We start from the raw sequence: 18,366 nt of genomic DNA, 5'->3' as shown, positions 1-18,366 counted from the left end.
CAATTGCTGGCTGCTTTTTAAGAAATTATTGTGTAAAATACTATTAGTAACAAAAGTTAAATACACTGTACTAAGAGCTTTACATATAGTATCTCATTAAATCCTTTAACCAACACTATTAAGTTCCATTATCCATTTTACAGGTAGAAAAGCTAAATTCAGGGAGGTAAGTCACTTAACCATGGTCACATAACACTGTATCAGAAACCTACAGGCTTCCCTTCAGCAATTAAAGTACACTGGGGCTTGTAGGAGGAGGAAACAATTCATCAAACACTCGGCTTCATTTCGTCCCTGTGCCAAAGCAACATTCCCAAAACCAGAAAAAAAAGGCATCATTTTGCCACAAGCAAGGAGAGACTGAGTAGGACAATGAGGGCAATTCCCAGAAAGCTTAGGAAAATGGGTGGTTCTCTGTGTGTACAGTTCAGGAAGTTCAAAGCAATCGTCATTGAGCTATAAGCCCTAAGACCAAGATCTCTACCAGGGCTCCATGAATTTCCTATTTCTTTAAATAGGAACGAGTTCCCAAAGTCTTTTCGATCATTTGACACAAACTTTCCCTTCCTACATCTTTTCTAGTCTGTGAAATGGGAGCTGGTATCACCAACAAATTCTTTGGTAGACATCTTTTAAGCTCCAGTAGATGGCCTGGAAATCAGTAAAGAGAACAAGTATACACATATAGGCAAAGATTCAGTTATACTCAATCTTTAAGTGTCAAAATACTGCCTCAAAGAGGGAAATATAAAATGCTACCCACGTAACTGCCACAGTCTCCTTACTGGTCTCTCTGCTCCAGTATTGTCTCCTTCTACCCATTCTTAACACTGAAATCAGAGAAACTTTCTAAAACATATATCATCAGTCCACTGCTTAATACCTTTTCATGAATTCTTACTGCTCTTATGAGAGTCTGCTCCAAGGGCTGGCAAACTGTGGCCCACAGGCCAAATCCAGCTGCCATTGTTTTTATAAATTTTACTGGAACACAGCCATGTCATTCATTTTCGTACTATGTCTGCTTTCATGTTGTTACAGTAGAGTTGAGTAGAGTTAAATAATTGTGACAGAGACCCACAAAACCTTAATATGTACTGGTCTTTTACAGAAAAAGTTTGCTGACCTAGTCTAATTTTTCCCCTACCCACCATCTGCTTCTAAGATCCTTAAGGTCCTGGCCTCTGTTTACCTTTCCTGTTTCATTTCTCACCATCTTCCTACCCTTTGCCCACAGAGTACTCTTTCAATCACACTAAACTTCAGTTTCTCAAATTCAATAAAGCTCTGACCTTCACACTTGGTCCCTCATGTTTTCATCTAATTCCAGATGAAGAGGTTACTTCCTGAGTAGCCTTCCCTAAGTCCATTGGTCTGGGTGAGGGACCCTTCTGAGTACTCCCAAAGCACCTATACTTACCTTATTACAGCACTCACAGAGTATAATATTGCTACTTTACTATCTGTCTTTCCCATGAATTTGTAAGCTCTTTGGTCAGGAGAAGTAGCTATCTTATTTAGCACCACAATCCCAGGGCCTAGCAAAGTGTCTGGCCCTTAGTTATGAAAGAAACCGCCTCTGAAATCCTGGATATCAATCATCAGAGTCTACCTTTTTAGCTAGCCCCAATCCGTGTAAAATGGAGACAGGCTGGGATTAACCAGCCACCCAAAGGTGACTCACAACCCAAATTAAACCATGATCCCAAAGGCCTTGGTCAAATGTATTAACAAAAGTCAAATGAATGTGTTCCTTCCTACTGTCTAAAGATGTTTGTTTCTCAGAATAAAGAACTATTCCAGCTTATTAAACCTTTCTGAACCTAAAGGTGTTCATGAAATGCCCACAAAGATATCGTGACAGAACTTGAGAGTCTGGATACCCTACCTCCAACCCTCACACACATAGACTCTGGGTAAGTTTCAGTGGTCTTTGAGCATATGGTGTCTTATTAGAAAAAGCTATACACAAATACAATCTGCACCCGCCCCGACCCCTCACCCTCCAAGCTCAAATACTCATAAAGAAGAAGTCAAGCCAAACTTGACCATGCAGCAGAATTCTCACCTCTCCTTACTTCGAAGATGCCAAGGCTGGTAGCTGGGGATGCTGAAGGTTCTGTGAAAGCTGGAAAGCCCCAATGCTGTGGATAAATACACATCTCTGCAACAAGTCTATTTCAATACAAAGGATCAAATCCTCATGGGGCTGCTATACGAAAAAATTTAAAGACCACCAGTATACTTCAAACTCCTAAACTCAAACTACTTTGGGATAACAGCCATCTATGTGGAAGACAGTGCCTGTATAGAGGTTTCAGAAGCTACTGGTAGTATATATTTTTGGAATGAGGAATTTTATGTTCTCTAGTAGCATATTTTTCTTCCTAAGAGACTTACCTCCTAGGAACACTAAACATTTACAATATCTAAGCTTGGACTGAGAAAGAGGCCATAAAGTTGTATGCTCTCTGGATAATCCCAGAATCCTGGTCTAGTCAAGGAGAGGACACTAGTAAGGACGGCAATATTCAGAACTCAGGTCTTTTACAGGAAAAGTTTGCTGACCTAGTCTAATTTTTCCCCCCGAGGGCCAGGATTAGAGGAGGGGTTGCCACAAACACACAAGCCATATTGCAAATGCCCACATAAACTAGGAAACACTTGCAGGATACTTCCAGGTCTGCCTCAAGTTCTTAGAAAATCAAGGTAACCAAATTCCAAATCAACTCATCGATGAACACCTATCATTATTTATCACCTAATTCAGATCTTCCAAAGGACTAGAAGTTGCAGAGGTGCCCTTATAAACTAGCAAAATGCCCTTTGCACAGAGAAACACCTAGGCTTGGAATCAATCTATTCCTGTCTACCACTCTATACACATTTAAGACTTTATTCTACTCAGATTCTCTGAGAAAATGTCACTCATCAACTTAGCCCACCACAAACAAAACACTTTTCAAGAGGAAAAGGAATAAAAGCACTTTTATTTGGAATTATAAGTTGGGAGGAGAGCTCTCAGCCAAGCTCTATGACCTAGCTAGCCGATTATTTACAGGATCTTAGGGCGGGAATTGTTAATGAGCTTTTAATTTGGAGTGCTTAAGTTGCCAAAGTGCTCTGAGCTCCAGTGAAGCACCACAGAATCCATAAAGGAAACCTTATCAATCACTTCCCGGCAGCTCCCTTCCCCCACCCCCCACCTCTCTGAGGAAAGGCAGCCAAGTGAGTTTCTAACCAAGATCACAGACACACACATTAGTGGAGTCACACTCCAAGTCCCTGTTTATAAATGGGCTTTTAAATGGTAGGGGATTCAGGTATAATATACTTAAGCTCCAGGCACGAACCCACTAAAACAAGGCCTGCTGTGTATGATAAAGTCAGAATAAAGCAGAATTTGATGAAGCCAATTTCTGGTGGAAACTCTACAATCAAAAATCATTCAGCCAATCACAACCTACTATAGTTCAAATAGTGCATAGTCTTTGGCCAATGGGATTCCTGTTTTTTTGCCCTTCGGCTGGGAGACTGGTAAAATGTCTGACAAGAGCTACTGCCAGACAACTATAGTAGAGGCAATGATAGACACCATCAATTTGCAAAATCCAGCCCAAAGGACAGAATCCAACCCTCCTTCCCCCAATGGGGGGCCACATTCAGCATCCTCCAAGTCAACAGGAGCAGTTACATTTTGCAAGAACTCGAAGTCAAGCCCCAATCCTAGTTCACGCTTTTTTGTTTTAAGACAGCACCTGTTGCTGTAACATTTGCAGGAAAAAACAAACAGAAAGCTAGCCAGTTAGGCCCCTTATTCACTCACTCCTTCCACCATCACTACTACCACCGCTACAGATTTACAAAGAGGTAAACTAACCTTATGTGTCTGTGTGGGTGTTGGGGAGGGGGGAAGGGGATGTTCTATCTGCTATTCCCCTAGCTGGATTTCTATCCTCTCTGATCAAACCTCTCTTCCTCCTCCCTGGTAATCCCATGTAAGAAGTCAGTACCCTTAGTCACCCCACCCGTCTGTCTTGCAGAGCCCTGCCCCACGCCCTCTCCGCCTGACCATTACTCAGTAGATCACGCATCCAGGGTGAGCACATGGGCCAGCACCCAAGCTGCACAAACTGTGCGCGCCGCGACCCTCTCACCCCGCATGCATCAACCAGGGCCCACTCTGGGGAGCCTCTCCGCATCACCCACCCCAGGGTGTTGCCCCCAACTCGGGCCCATCCAAGTCCAGGGGAGAGTAAGGGGAGGGGCAGGGGGCCAGGAGACCAGTCCTCCTTCCCAGGGCCGCCCCCGCCCCCCGTCAGCAGCAGGAGAGGCTGTCGCCATGGCAACGCCCGCTCCTTGGGGCCAGCGCGGCAGGCTCCCTCCAGGTGCAGGCCCCGACGTCTCCCTCGGCCCCAGCAGGCGCTCGGGGCAGTTTACGGCAGCGGGCGCGGCCCGCGCCGACTGCGGCGCCGGCCGGACAGAGGCAGGGCCAGCTCCGCTCGTTTCCCACCGCCCGATCCCGGCCGCCTCAAAAGCAGCAGCCAGCACCACGAGTCCACAACACACCGACTCACCTCCGCGCACTCTGACCCCGGCCGACGTGGTGGACGGGCGGGCGCAGTGGCCAATCGCTGAGCCCGCCACCGGCTCCTTCGACCAATGGGGTGTAGGTGGGCGGGGCTTCTTCTCCCCAAATGTTAACTCTCCCGCCGACATGCGCGCTAAGGGATGTCAAGATGGAAGTTCCCGGAGGCCGGCTTTATGGGACTTGTAGTTTTGAGGTGGCAAGTACTCATAAGACAGTGAAGGCGGGCCTCGTTTTCGACTGTGAAAGAAATTTAAAAACACACAAAAAAAACCACGAAAACTTTCCAAGGCTTAGAGCAACCCAAGGTCCACTTTCGTTTTCCCAACTTAAACTATATTCTACAAGGTGAGTACAGGCTCACAAGGTGACGTTGTATTTAGGTGACAACTTCTCAGGATTTGTTCATTCCACAGGTCCTTAGCATTCACTCTCTGTGGTGGGCAGGGGGCGGAGGGAGAGCCGAGAAGAGGGGTGTTTAGGCTAAGAAGAAAATGCTTAGTTTTTTTTTCTAAGACTTCTCAAGGGCCTTCCTAAGGAAGAGGGCATTAACTCGTTCAGGTGGGCTCCAGAGGGAACTTACAGGTTAAAAGGATCCCGGCCGCAAGAGTGAAGAGTTTCCATAGTCAGCCTCTGCCAAGCTCTTCCGCCAGCTGGAGAGAACGCTGGCCAAAGCCAGAGCTGTGTTTCTCCATCCGGGTTATGGCTCCCTGGGAGGTCAAGGGACCAGGTCTGAGCTGGGTGACCCCCACCTGGACCAAGCCAGTGATGGCTTTGACAGCCTCCCACACAGGCTTCAGTTAGCAGGCCCTCTGTCTGCTGTCTGCATATTTTCAATAAGGAGAAACCATGTCATATCTGGGCCCTGCCACCTCAGATCTGACCTTAACATAATGGTTGCCACTTGAGCCCGAAATACCTTCCTTTTTTATTTTTTTTTTAAATATATTTTATTGATTTTTTTTTTTTTTACAGAGAGGAAGGGAGAGGGATAGAGAGCTAGAAACATCGATGAGAGAGAAACATGGATCAGCCGCCTCCTGCACACCCTCCACTGGGGATGTGCCCGCAACCAAGGTACATGCCCTTGACCGGAACCGAACCTGGGACCCTTCAGTCCGCAGGCCGACACTCTATCCACTGAGCCAAGCCGGGTAGGGCTGGGAATACCTTTCTTAATCCCATGTAATGGCGTAGGTTATTCTGCTCTGCACCTATTCAATTCATCACATTGTTTTGTAATTGCCTATCTCCTTTTTGTCTCTCCCCCAGGACTGTAAACTCCCTTAAGGTAAGCAATATTTCCATATTGTTCGAGCTGTATCAGTAATATCCAGCACAGTGCCAGGCAAAAGCAGGCACTCAATAAATGTTTGTGGAAAAATGAGGTGAATAGACATCAGCAGGGATAGATGTCACTTAACTCTAGGTCAGTAAGGTGGAAGCACATCTGCCTATATTCCCTGATTCTTGGAGCTGGAATTGGGTCTTCCTCCTCCATTAATGTCATCTAAATATTAATCCCAGTTGATCGGTAAGTCAACATACTAGTATATTTATAGGGCCTCTCCTAAGTTTCAGGCACTGTTTCTGTTGCTGAGGATTAATTGGTGAATAATACATATAAAACCTGTATCCTCGTGGAGCTTTTATATTGGAGAGGAGAAGGATGAGGAAAAACAGACAATAAATAAGTAAGTACGTAGATAAATAAAATTAGACAAATAAAAGGCCCTGAGATAGCCTCTTCTGTCTCTGGCTTTATTATATCCTGAGTCTGGCCTGAGAATAGGGCACAGCCAACCTTCTTGTCTGTAAGAATGAAGTAAACCTGCACTATCTGGGTTGGAGACTCTCTTTAAAGCCCAGTCCCAGTTTTCTCCATGGAACTTTCCATGGCCACCTTGATTTCCCCCAGAATGTGCTTTTTCCTCCTTTGTGCTCTAGAGCTCAATTGCATAGCTTCTAGGACTTCAGCAGACTGTAAGCTCTTTTTAGACAAAGACCAGGCGACATACATTCAAATAATAGAACAGTTTACAAGCTCACTCTACGCTTGGTGCCTTATAGTGCCGCAAACCCAGCATTTGGCTCCATCAAGCCTTTGACACTGTTGTGATTTTCTCTGTTTTCTGGTTTTCTAGAAAGCAGAGCCTGAAGCGAAGCTTATGGGGTAAGACTTCATTAGGAAGTATAATCTCAGGGCAGCAAGAGTGAGAGGGAAAAGGGAAGTGAGGCAGGGAAGGAGGGAAAGAAAATATAGGGAGTATAAAGTTGACCAGAGCTTCAAAAAAGACACAGGTAGTTGCCTTGTCATTCAGTCCATGTAGAACCATCACTTCTCAGACAGAGAGAGAGGGTTGTATCATCCCACCACTCAGGTAGCCGCAGGGGGTGTCAGATCCCACACCCTAAAACACAGTGGTTCATCTGCGGCTAGAAATGGTGAGAGGAGTCATATACAGCCTCTGGTCAAATGAGCTTATTGTAGTCCTACCACAGTGGGTACATTGGAGGCTCTGTCAAAACCTAATCCTCCTCCCAGAGGAGGCTAAGACAACCAGATGTGTTAGTAAATGAGTGACAGTAGTGGCAGCTGGGCTATCCAAAGAGTAAGTGGCCACGACCCAAGGTTGGGGGTGGAGACAGGGCAAGTGAATTTTTGGAGGCAGATGAGCTGAACCCAATACCCAGACATAGATATAACCCTGGGCAGCCTCCTGGCTGCTGGTTTAAGTGACTGAGCTAAAGTGAACACTGAGAACAGGGACCAAAAAGCGGACCAAGTGGGTTCTTCTACTGCCCTTTCAAACTACCAGGAAGAACAGCAAGAGGACCATCAAAGCTGGGACCTTAATTAGCAGTCAACGGGCAGAGAACCCAGGACCCAACGACAGCACATGGCAGCCCCCAAACTTGACACAGAGGGAGAACCCAAACTAGTTCTGAACCTTTCTTACCTGAGAACTGGAAAAAACGGCTTCTGCCATTCACAGTCTCTGTTAGCTACAAAAGACAGCATAGTGCAGTTACCAGGAATGTGAGCTCAGAGAGAGCCTGTTCAGGTTTGAGTCCTGGCTCAGTCTGTGACCTTAGGTGAGTCATATGCCTCTCTGAGGCTCCGTTTCTTCATCTATAGAGTAGAGATAATACTAGTACCTACTTGTAGTTAGAATTAATTACAACGGTGCTTAGCACAGTATCTGGAGTTCAGCAAATATTGGCTATTTCTGTTATTTTTGCCCCTCTCCCATCACTCTCTCCAGTTCTTCCCACCATCACCCCACCTCCTCACCCCCCCATCCTATTCCCACCGACTTCTCTGCTTCTCCAGGAGCAGTGAGGGCTGGACCTGGCCATGCCTTCTTCGCCCTGCTCTCCCCAGGGCTGTTCCCCATGAGCCTGAGCCATTCATCTCCCTAGTGACCTGAATCTGAACTAAGAGACGGATGTGGGGTGGCTGAGGCCAGGGTGGTAATGTGCTCCCTTATCTCTGTGCCCCTCACTAGGGCCTAGTTAATTTTCCCTTTGATTTTAATATAGATTTATTGAAAGTTTCAGTTATCAAAACAAACTGCAGCAGCAAATTGGTGTTCTTTGCAGGCCTACAAGTGCCTATAAAGCTGCCATGCTCGGGAACGAATGGCGCTCTCCAGGAGGTCAGTCATGGCAACAGGAAGTCCCTGGGGAAACACACACTGCAGTTTAATATTTTTCTTATTAGCCTTTTTCTTCTTGGCTATCTAAGCCTCCCCCTTTAAATCAGAAATCAAATGGAGCCACCTGCCAGGGAGGCTTTCTTCCCCAAGCTGCTTCACTCTCTGCCTTCTCTGTCCCCTCTCTAGTTCTCACCTCCCAGCTCTGATTCTTTGACTTCACCCTGCCTCACCCACTGTCCCAGAGAGAGTTGTCATTCACATGCCCCAGCTCACAGCCCTTTCCCAACTGTGGAAGGTTGGCTTGGGCTGTCCAACCACTAGTCAGAGGAAAGCATCCTTAGAAAAGATTGGGCGCCCAGGCCTCTTCAGATCCGGTCCTAAGAAGGGGATGTTTTTTAAGAAAAAGAGTTATTTTCAAAAAGGCAGACAATCCTGTCAGGATCTATTGAATGCAACGGAAGCAAAAAGGAGTTGATGATCCTAGAGATTGGGAAAGTTTTTCCAGCCCAAGAATTGTCTGATTTCATTCTCATATTCTCAGTGCCTCTCCTCTCAAACCTAACTTGATTTTTGAGACCCTTCATTCTCTGGTCCCAATCTGCCTCTCTAAGAACCAGCCTGGTTTCCTGCCTCCAATAGCTTCCATAGCTAGAGCCACCTGTAGGCTCTGCAATCAGTCCTGTCTCAGGGAAGGTCTCCTGGTAACCACGGGGGCACCATCATCTCCTCTTCTGGGCCTGGGGGGCTACTGGGTCACTTTTACATGCTGCATCTTCATTTCCAATTTCCTCTCCTTGTTTTTAAAAACTCCCTGCCAGTAGCAAGGGCTACTGCCCCTCCTCAGAACTCAGACTATAACTAAGGGTCCTGACAGCTGTAGTTGTGCAGCTAGAGTGGTGGAAGGAGCTGAGCTTTGGATTCCAATAGTCCAGGATTTGAATCCTGGCTCTGATACTGATCCTGTGGCTTGGGGAACCTCTTTGTGGTTTCATTGCACCTTGTGCTTACATCTTCTCTTGTCTAAGGATTACTCTGTAATCAAATGATTTGCCTCTAGCCCAGCCGGTGTGACTCAGTGGTTGAGCATCAATCTATGAACCAGGAGGTCATGGTTCAATTCTCAGTCAGGGCACATGCCCAGGTTTCGGGCTAGATCCCCAGTGGGGGGCATGCAGGAGATAGCCAATCAATGATTCTCACTCATCATTGATGTTTCTATCTCTCTCTCCATCTCCCTTCCTCTCTGAAAGCAATAAAAATATTTTAAAAAATAAAATAAAATGATTTGCCTCTACAGCTCTCTTCTGAAATAATCTGAGATCCTTAAAGAAGAGGACTGTGTCTTAATCATCTTTATATTCTAAGAACATATTTGATGAATAAGGAAAGTCACCTTCTCTGGGCTTGTATCCTCCACTATCAAATGGAGATAATACCTGCATAACCAATAAAGTGAAGAAGGGATCTACCACAGTGCCCACCATGTAAGGTAGGTGCTCAATGAGTTAAGTTTCCTTCATCCTTTTTCTCTTGAGGTTGGTCATCAGCCACCAGCACTCCCACCTTTTGCCTGTTCCCATCTCACCCTCAAGTTCAGTTCTCTCCTATTGTCTACTGGAGCTTTCCCATCACTGATCAGATGCCAGCATTCACCTTTGCCCCTTTGGAGTGGTGCCAGCTTCTCTCTTCAAAGCCAGACTCCTTCATTTTTTCAAATCCACTCACAAGCTTCTGGCTCTCTATCTATTCCCTGGACTGCCTTGTAGTCTGTCTGTAGCAATGCAGATGTACCCTTCCATCTGTACCAGCTGGTGGTACCAGTGAGTTTACATTAACATTAATTACTGTGCTAGTCTTGCTAATTCTAGGCCCCTGCCTGCTCCTAGAGAAATGCCAGTTTCTAACAATGTTCCTTTAAAAAAAATCCTCAGTTGTGCCCATGGATCAATGCAAGCTACCATGTTCCAAGGGCTTGTGTCACTAAGTGCACTGTGGATACTGGCCTTAAATGTCGCTGTTTGATGTGCTCAATTCTCATGATGCCAGTGCAAGAGCATGGCACGCTCTCAAAAGTAAGAAGACTCTCTCCATAGCACATTCAGCTAGGGGGCATGGAGCTCCTCAGCAGGGTTGTTTCAGCTCTTAAGTGTTTCAGAGACAGCTCGTTCCACTTATTCAACCAGCCCATTTTATTCTCATTGTGCACACCTATTACCACCAGACGTGAGTTTATATGAGAACTGTCATACTCAACCAGAGCCATGATCCCTCTTCGATCCTTAGTCCTGTTGCAGAATCTGGCCGACACCTGCCAGGCTCTTCCCTCCTCTATCGTTAGGTCTCTCTCTGAGTCTCTGCTGGTCCTTCCAGCAATGTGGTGTCCTTTGGGTTGTCCATATACCTCTACTCTAGTCATCGTGGTATATTCCTGATCCAGTAATGGGCTTTGCTCACATTTACTTGTTTTTCTCTAAGAGGCTTTTCAGCCCCGTGTACAGCAGTGGGTTGAATAGATATTTGGGTCAGGGGATGTTGCCTAATGCCCCACACTGGATGTAGCCAAGTGTCAGCTCCAAACCCACTGGGGTCCTCCAATACACCTTCCCCCCTCAGGATTTAGTAAATAAATTCCTTTTACTGCCTTTTCTGACTAGTAGGGCCTTTTCCTCACACAGGACTCCTTCCTGGTCTTGACTTGACATTCAAGCCCTCTATACTCGGGCTCCAACCTATGCTTCCAGCTTTATTTCCTAGTAGTTCTTTAACTCCCCCTCTCTTCCAGGCCAAAGAGACTAATTGTTACTCATCACAGTGCTTTGCTCTTTTCTGCCTCCATGCCTTTGCTGGTGGCGGTCTTTCAACTGGGATGCCCTTCCCGTTCCCCTCTCCACCTGTGGAACTCCTGGAGCAATGTACCCTCCTCCAGGAAGCATTTCCTGTTCCTTTTTCTCCTCTGAGCCCCCAAGTGCAGCACTCGCTAGTGCACAGGGCAGGGGCTCAATCAACATTCTTAATCTCCAGGCAGTGCCTGACCGCAGCCCCAGGACCTGAGAATGCTGTAGGGCTTTTAGGAGGGCATCCAAAGCCTTCAGGGGACCTCTTCCAGCACTCACTTTTCCTGGTTGTAACCAAGAGCTTCACCCCCTCCTTCTCCAACTGTATACTTTTTAAAGACTTAAACATTCTTTGAATACCTACGTTGTGCTGAGCTCCTAAAAGTACTAGACAGGAACATGAACAATAGACACAACCCCTGCCCTCACAAAACTTACAGTCTAATGAGGGAGACAAACTGGTAAAGAACTCAGTGTCACTGAAAGGATAACTGTGACCACAGAAACCACCTGCAATGAAGGGTTGAAGATGAGGCACTGGTCATAGCTGAAAAGGTTTTCCCAACACAGGTGACATTTAAGTCATCTTAAGGGTTGGGTAGGAATTTCTCACGTCTGAGGAGTGGAAGAAAAGAGTTAAAAGGAAAGGGCATTCCAGGCGAAGGAAATAACATGAGCAAAGGTACAAAGTAAAGAAATGGCCCACGTGTTGATGGGAAGCAACTGAGTACTATTAGAGCAGAAAAATTATAGCAAAGCAAATGGTGAAAGAGGAGTTTGAAGAAGTAGGCAAGAGTTAAAGCATGCATCGTCTTATAAACAAGACTTCATAATATGTTTGGACTTGATTTAAGGGCAGTAAAGAGCCATCGAAGGGTTTAAACAGGGCAGTGACTAGGTTAGTTCTGCGTTACAGCAATGCTACTCAAATTTTCATGTGCCTTCCAAACACATGGGGACCTCGTTAAAATGCAAATTGTGATTCTGTGGGTCTGGGAAAGGCCTCAGATCCTGCATTTCTAACAAGTTCCCTGGTGGTCCTCACACTACACCGGGAGGAGCAAGGTTTTAGGTAGTGCAATCTTTGGCCCACCTTCCCCAATTGTGTCCACTCACATCTGCAGGCACGAGCATTCTGCTTTCTGCTGAAATGGTTCAAGGCTGCTATAGCATCTATATTTTAGAAACTGTTTATTGAATATTTGCTCCATGCCCAGCAAAGTACCAGGTGCAGGGGTTGGGATGATTTGGGGAAAGACAAAAAACAAGGCCTTTTCCTGCCCTAAGTGTTCACGTCATCTATGAAGGGGCAGCTTTCCCTGAGCTGCCCTCTGCCAGACCTGTCATAAACATGGTAAATGAGACCTGTGTCAGAGGTGTTCCCTGGGGCCCCACCGCTTCTGCAGCCCCATCCAGAGATGAGCCTGTTTATCCCTAACGGTTGTCTCTGATCTCTAAATCAATTCCCATTCTGATACAAAAACCATAGTCCTGCCCAACCATCCTCCAATTCCAGGCTATGTCAGTTTGTAAAACTGGAGGCAGCATGTGATGATGGGTTACCAGCACAGGCTCTGAAGTCAGACTGCCTGGGTTCTTAGTCCAGCTCCACTACTTATGAGCTAGGTGACCTTGGACAAGTGGCGTAACTTCTCTAAATTTCAGCTTTATCATCTGTAAACTGGGAATAAGAATTCTTCCTATATCATGAGGCTGTTGTGAGAGTCAGCTGTGACAATACATATAAAGCACAGCCCATGACACACACAGGAGCACCCAATAATTGTTAGCTATTGTTTTTATAAATACGAAAACCTGTGTGCATAGAAGCTTATCAAAGCCCTTTGAAAGCCTGTATAAGTAAAAGCCCCTGTCATCCTTTGTCCACGAATGATAGCTTTTCCTGCCTGCATTACCCCCGCCTCCCTAATGCTGGTCAACACAGACAAGCTCAGCTGGATGAGGCAGCCTTTGGGGCAGGAGGTTCCAGCCAGCCAAAGCTTGAGGCTCCATGTTGGAGGGGGATGCTTTGTGATCCCTTCCTACCTCAACCCATCCCCACAGTGTCCCCTCTACCCAGGGTCACCCAGGCTGCCCCTCCTTCCAGCTGCAGGGAAAGAGGCAGCTTCAATCATTCATCTTAATGTCTCTATTAAGCAGGGTTATGACCAGGAGGAGACACGAAACAAGGTCTTTTAGTGTAAAAACACAGCTCCTAGGGCTTGGCCCCGAGGGACTCCTTTTTGCACACCGCTGCTGCTCCCAGCTACTGCTGCCGGAGGGCAGCCGAGGCTCCAGCCTGGGCAGGAATTCTGTCCTGAGTTCTTTCTCCTTCCTTCCCTTGATCCTTCGAAAGGCCTGTCCAGAGCTTTCATTTCCAAAGAGAAGAGCAATGATTTGGCCTTTGGGGGCAGCCACAGGGTCTTGGAGGCTGTCTGTGTTAGACCTGCCCCCTTGACTTGGGATCACTATCCTCTCATCACCATCGCATCACTCACTAGCATGTGGAGACAGTTACAGCCTTAGCCACTGGACCCTGGGCCAGATAAGGCCTTACCTGGAGCCTGGGCTCAGACCCTAGAGCAGGGGTGGGCAAACTTTTTGACTAGAGGGCCACAATGGGTTCTTAAACTGGACCGGAGGGCTGGAACAAAAGCATGGATGGAGTGTTTGTGTGAACTAATATAAATTCAAAGTAAACATCATTACATAAAAAGGGCACGGTCTTTTTTTTTTTTTAGTTTTATTCATTTCAAACGGGCCGCATCGGCCCGCAGGCCGTAGTTTGCCCACGGCTGCTAGAGCCTAGGGCATAACAGTATTCCTGATTATGGAAAGCTCAAGGAGGATCCTAACAAGACCATACCACAAGTCCCCATCGCTCAGAGGTTTGGGAGTCATCAGGGGAATGAGCATATGCTTAGACCCAGGCCTGGGCTATGGGGCAGTAGCTGTTGGCTCAAGTAGCCCAAGGCTTACTAACTCTTACCTATTCCTATTCATGGGCCAGCAATTTGGGGCAGCAGCAGGGCCCACCCCTTCACCTGGAAAGAAAGGCTAGGGCTCCTGAAGAACCAGTGTCAGAAGACATCAGCACAGAACACATTCAGAAGGCCTCAAAGGGAGCACCCTTCAGAGGCATGGAAAGGGTCCTCGGATAACTAACTTCCCACATGTGAGTAAGGCCACCATTAGAACATGAGTCACCCGCTTGGGAGGATAAGAGCATGGAACACAGCCCTAACCGGTTTGGCTCAGTGGATAGAGCATCGGCCTGCGGACTGAAGGGTCCCAGGTTCGATTCCAGTCAAGGGCATGTGCCTTGGTTGCGGGCACGTCCCCAGTAGGGAGTGTGCAGGAGGCAGCTGATCGATGTTTCTAACTCTCTATCCCTCTCCCCTCCTCTCTGTGAAAAATCAATAAAATACATTTAAAAAAAAGAACATGGAACACAAAGAGGTCAAGATTTGGAAGGGAGAGACGGGCCACCCAACACAGTTTGCTAATCACAGTCCTGCTAACCCTTAGGCCTCTGACTTCTGTTTCGCACTGTGCTGCTGCCTTCTCTCTGGTCCTGGTTTCTCCATCTGAATCAAGACTTATCCTAAGCATGAACTTTCTGCATAGGCTTCCCTCGGGCAGGCTGGCATAGCTCAAGCTATGGAGTTGATAGAACTAGAGCCACAGCCTGGCCCCTTCTAAGCAAAGTGGTCCTGGGCAAATCATTGCTCCCTAAACTTCAGTTTCCTCTTTTGTTCCTAAAGGTCTTGAGGAGTCAGCGTGACAGCATGTGTCCAGCTTAGCGTAGGACCTGTAATACAGTGGAAGGAGAGGTGGGATGGAAGAGAAAAGTGGGGACCTCAGTCCTCTGTGCCTAGAATGCAGGAGGTGTACTCTCCTCTCCTCCCTGTAGGTCTAGGGTGGAGGGGCCTTGACCAGGGAGGGCTGTGGAGGGCCGGGGGGGAGGGGGGCTGTGGAGGGTATGCCAGAGCAGCTGAGGGCAGCACAAAGTCAGAGTGAGTTAGCGCTGGTCCCAGGGGCTGCATGAGCCAGGCAGGCTTTTACAGAGACATCCAGGGAGCAAGAAATACCAGCAAGGAAGTTGCCCCATTAATAAATAAGAAGGCGGGAAATTAATGATGGTCTGAAAATGGCTGAGCTACTGAACTCGTTCTTTAAATCTGTCTTTAACAAGAAAAAATAAAGAAAAGAGATTTGGCCAATTAGGAGGTAATGAAGACATTGTAGAAATAGCGTCTGACAAAAACACACATTGGTGGTGGGGGGAGGCACTGAGTGAATACCAATGGCCTCACCCCTTTCTCTATCCCTGCCCCAGAGGAAGGGTGCCAACGGAGAGAACAGGGAATAATTACAGGGCCTGAGAAGGGTAGGAAAAGAACTAGGATGGGAAGACTCCAATTTGAGCCTAATGGATATTTTTCAAGAGCTGACTGGAATGATGGAATGAAGGTGAGAATTGTGTGGGGGTAAAGGGAGAGACAGAATGAGGGCAGATGGAGGTGATAGAAGAGAGCCCAAGAGAAAAGATTGCTAAGGGCAGAGAAAAAGCAAAAGGACCCTGATTAGAACTACAAAAAGGCTGGGCTCCTGACATTGGGGTGGTCCCTTTGAGAGCTTCTATGTCTGTCAATAGGAGAAGGTAACAGAAGAGGAGGCATGGGAGGGTTGGAGAAAGAAGTCAAGAGGAGAGATCTGGGGCCTGAAGGAAAGAGGGCAAGGTACTTACATGGAGGAAGGAGAATTAGCGATGGTATGTGGGCAGGGCTTAAGGAAGGAGCCAGCAAGGAGAGGGGGAGGGAAAAGGGCCATTCTGCTAAGTTGGGGGAAACCTCACTGTGTGCCAGCTCTAACACTACACTGAGGCCCAGGTGACCCACCCTGTGAGCAGAATGGCAGCCACAGTGACATGTGGCAATAGGAAAGAGGGGGTCCCAGGTTGACTGTAGCAGGGGAGCTTTGAGAAATAAAAGGGTAAGCTAGAAAGATGCAGGTGGGAAAGAAGTCCCAGAAAAGAAGAGCAGGGTGATGGAAGGGGAATCTGGATGCTGTTCTGCATACCCCCTACCCGGGGTCACTGGGACAGCAATATCATCTCACCCACTCTCTCTGAGGAGCTGGGGACATGGTGGGTGCCTGTGGGACTATCAAGGTCACAGAGATTTAAAAGCTGGCTCTTGGGAAGATCTGAGATGGGGTTGGAGATCTGGAGGAAGAAAGTAAGGGAGTAAGAATACAGATCCAGCCCTGACCAATGTTTCTAAGTAGTTAGAGCACGGCCCCAAGAACCAAAAGGGTCACCAGTTTGATTCCCAGTCAAGGGCACATACCTGGGTTGTGAGTTCACTCCCCAGCCCAGTTGGGGTGCATGTGGGAGGCAGCTGCTCGATGTGTCTCTCTCACATCAATGTTTTTCTCTCTCCCTCCTTTCCTTCCTTGACTCCCTTTAACTCCCTCTGAAAAAAATCAATGAAAAAATATCCTCAGGTGAGGAATAAAAAAAATAAAGAATGCAGATTGCTATACTTCCTCCCACACCCCTCTTATGTATAAATGAACATAGCCTCATGGGTAGAATGGAGTCCTGTGCTCCCTTACTTCTCTCCATCCTTTCCCAGGCCAGGATCCACCCTCCCCTGCTGCCTTTGGCCTAACCCCATTGCCCAGGGAAGCCAAGGTCCATAGTCCCCTAGGGCAGAGGTGGTCTGGGTTAGGAAGCCCACCAGCTCCAGGATCTGTCTGAAATATGGATCCAGGATTCAACCCAGAGTGTCTGGGCTATAACAACACTGACACTGTGTGAGTGTTGGTGTGGGGGTCCTGGCCATGAAACTGCAAGAGAAAGAGAGGGCAGCCGGTGATGAATAGGGGCAACCAGAGCCTCGTTAGAGTGGGGGTGTGGAGAGGATGGCCGCTGCAGGGATGAGCCCCAGGCCTGATTTATCATCTTCAGAGCTGATCTGAGTGAAAGGGGTTAAGTAGCAAGTTAATGAAATCCGCAGATGCTGCTAAATGGGGAGAGCTGGTAGCACTGTGCTAGAGAAGATACCAGGAGGGAGGCAGGCACTGAAGAAGGAGGTTCGTCTAGAGGGGAGGGAAGATGGACATATTCCTGCTGAGGGGAATCCTGTCATAGTCCCTGAAATCTGGTTTTGGCCAGTCAGGGAGGAAGAGATTGGACAGATAGCAGGGATGCAGGGAGAACTCAGGTCCTGTCCCAGGCACGTCCCCAGTCAAGCTTCACAGCCTCCTGCCTCAATCCCAACAGGCTTCAGCAACCGCTTAGGGGGCGGCCCTTGAGCCCCTAGACAAGGAGGTGAATCAGACGGGGCCTCTGCTGGCTCTTCCCTCGGGCTGAGCGGAGAAACAAGTAACTACAGTTCACAGTGGTAAGTGCTGCTGAGCAACACAAAGGAGAGAGCAATTAATTCTGACAGGGGAGGGCAGGAGGTCAGGATGACATTAAAGCAAGGCTTGAAATATAAGCATTTTACCAGACAGAAGAGGGAAAAGAGGAATTCTGGGCAGAAGGAACAGCATGAGCCAAGGCCAGGAAAAACACAAGGGAAGCTGAGGGGAAGGGAGCTGACCTGGCAGAGATGCCTGCCTGTTCAGGGAGAAGAATGGGCAAGGGGAAACTGACCAACGTCCTCCCTGGCTGCCCCTGGGCTCAGCAGGGGGGTGGTCTGTGCCATGTGAGGCCAGAGTGGCAGGCCAGGGTCCTAGAGTGGTCTGAATGTGCAGGGCAGGCACAGGACAGCAGAACCCTGGCCAAGAGAGCGGCTTATCCATGCCAATTGTAACAGTACCTGGACCTCCATCACAGGATTAAATGTAATCTTCCGTAGAGCTTTTGGCACAAGGGCTGGCACACAGTGTTAACTAAATATGTTATTATTATTATGATTGTTAACATTTCCAGGCTTAACTAAAAAAAATGGGCCAGTCATAGGGTCCTACAGCTCCAAGATGCACCCAGGAACCAGTAGGGAAATGGCCACTTGGTAAGTAGAAACTTGGGCCTACCAGGTAGAAAGTAATCAATTGCTCTGATGATGAAGTGGGACAGGGTGCTTACTGAGACATCAGGGAGATCCCTGAGAAGGGGAAGACTGACACATAGGCTATATCAAATGGAACTTGGAGGACCAGACTGTCAACACCTCTACCCAGACTCCACAGGGGCAGCTCTTGGGAGCAGAGGAGAGCATTTTGCATCTTAGGGCCAAATAGTCAAGCCATCTTATCCTTCCTCCAACCCTTA

The 18,366-nt window shown here is 47.6% G+C and overlaps 1 protein-coding gene and 1 long non-coding RNA gene across 15 annotated transcripts in view; one reads left to right on the top strand and one right to left on the bottom strand.

Moving 5' to 3' along the window:
• Positions 1-4,600, bottom strand: part of ERI3 (ERI1 exoribonuclease family member 3) — a 132,433-nt gene extending 127,833 nt beyond the window's left edge. For 8 of the 14 annotated variants that reach the window (XR_004973906.1, XM_036348192.1, XM_036348195.1 and 5 more), the window contains exons 1-2: positions 4,210-4,570; positions 2,069-2,144 (exon numbers count right to left, since the gene is read on the bottom strand). Coding sequence is in view for 8 of the 14 variants with exons in the window: in XM_036348192.1 (XP_036204085.1) it covers positions 2,069-2,144; positions 4,210-4,344 (211 nt within the window). In the remaining 6 variants the exon portion in view is untranslated. The other 6 variants (XM_036348196.1, XM_036348197.1, XM_036348201.1 and 3 more) reach the window with 5 other exon arrangements.
• Positions 4,601-4,743: 143 nt separating this feature from the next.
• On the top strand, positions 4,744-14,907 carry LOC118675894. Its single transcript, XR_004973965.1, has 3 exons — positions 4,744-4,936; positions 5,861-5,879; positions 14,846-14,907. It is a non-coding gene; the product is annotated as an uncharacterized LOC118675894 (long non-coding RNA).
• The last annotated feature ends 3,459 nt before the right edge of the window (positions 14,908-18,366 follow it).

The sequence above is a fragment of the Myotis myotis genome, unplaced genomic scaffold (genome assembly GCF_014108235.1).
Source record: "Myotis myotis isolate mMyoMyo1 unplaced genomic scaffold, mMyoMyo1.p scaffold_m19_p_2, whole genome shotgun sequence".
Taxonomy (NCBI): Eukaryota; Metazoa; Chordata; class Mammalia; order Chiroptera; family Vespertilionidae; genus Myotis; species Myotis myotis.
Note: the sequence above shows the minus strand (reverse complement) of the source record. Positions and strands in the feature narration are given on the sequence as shown.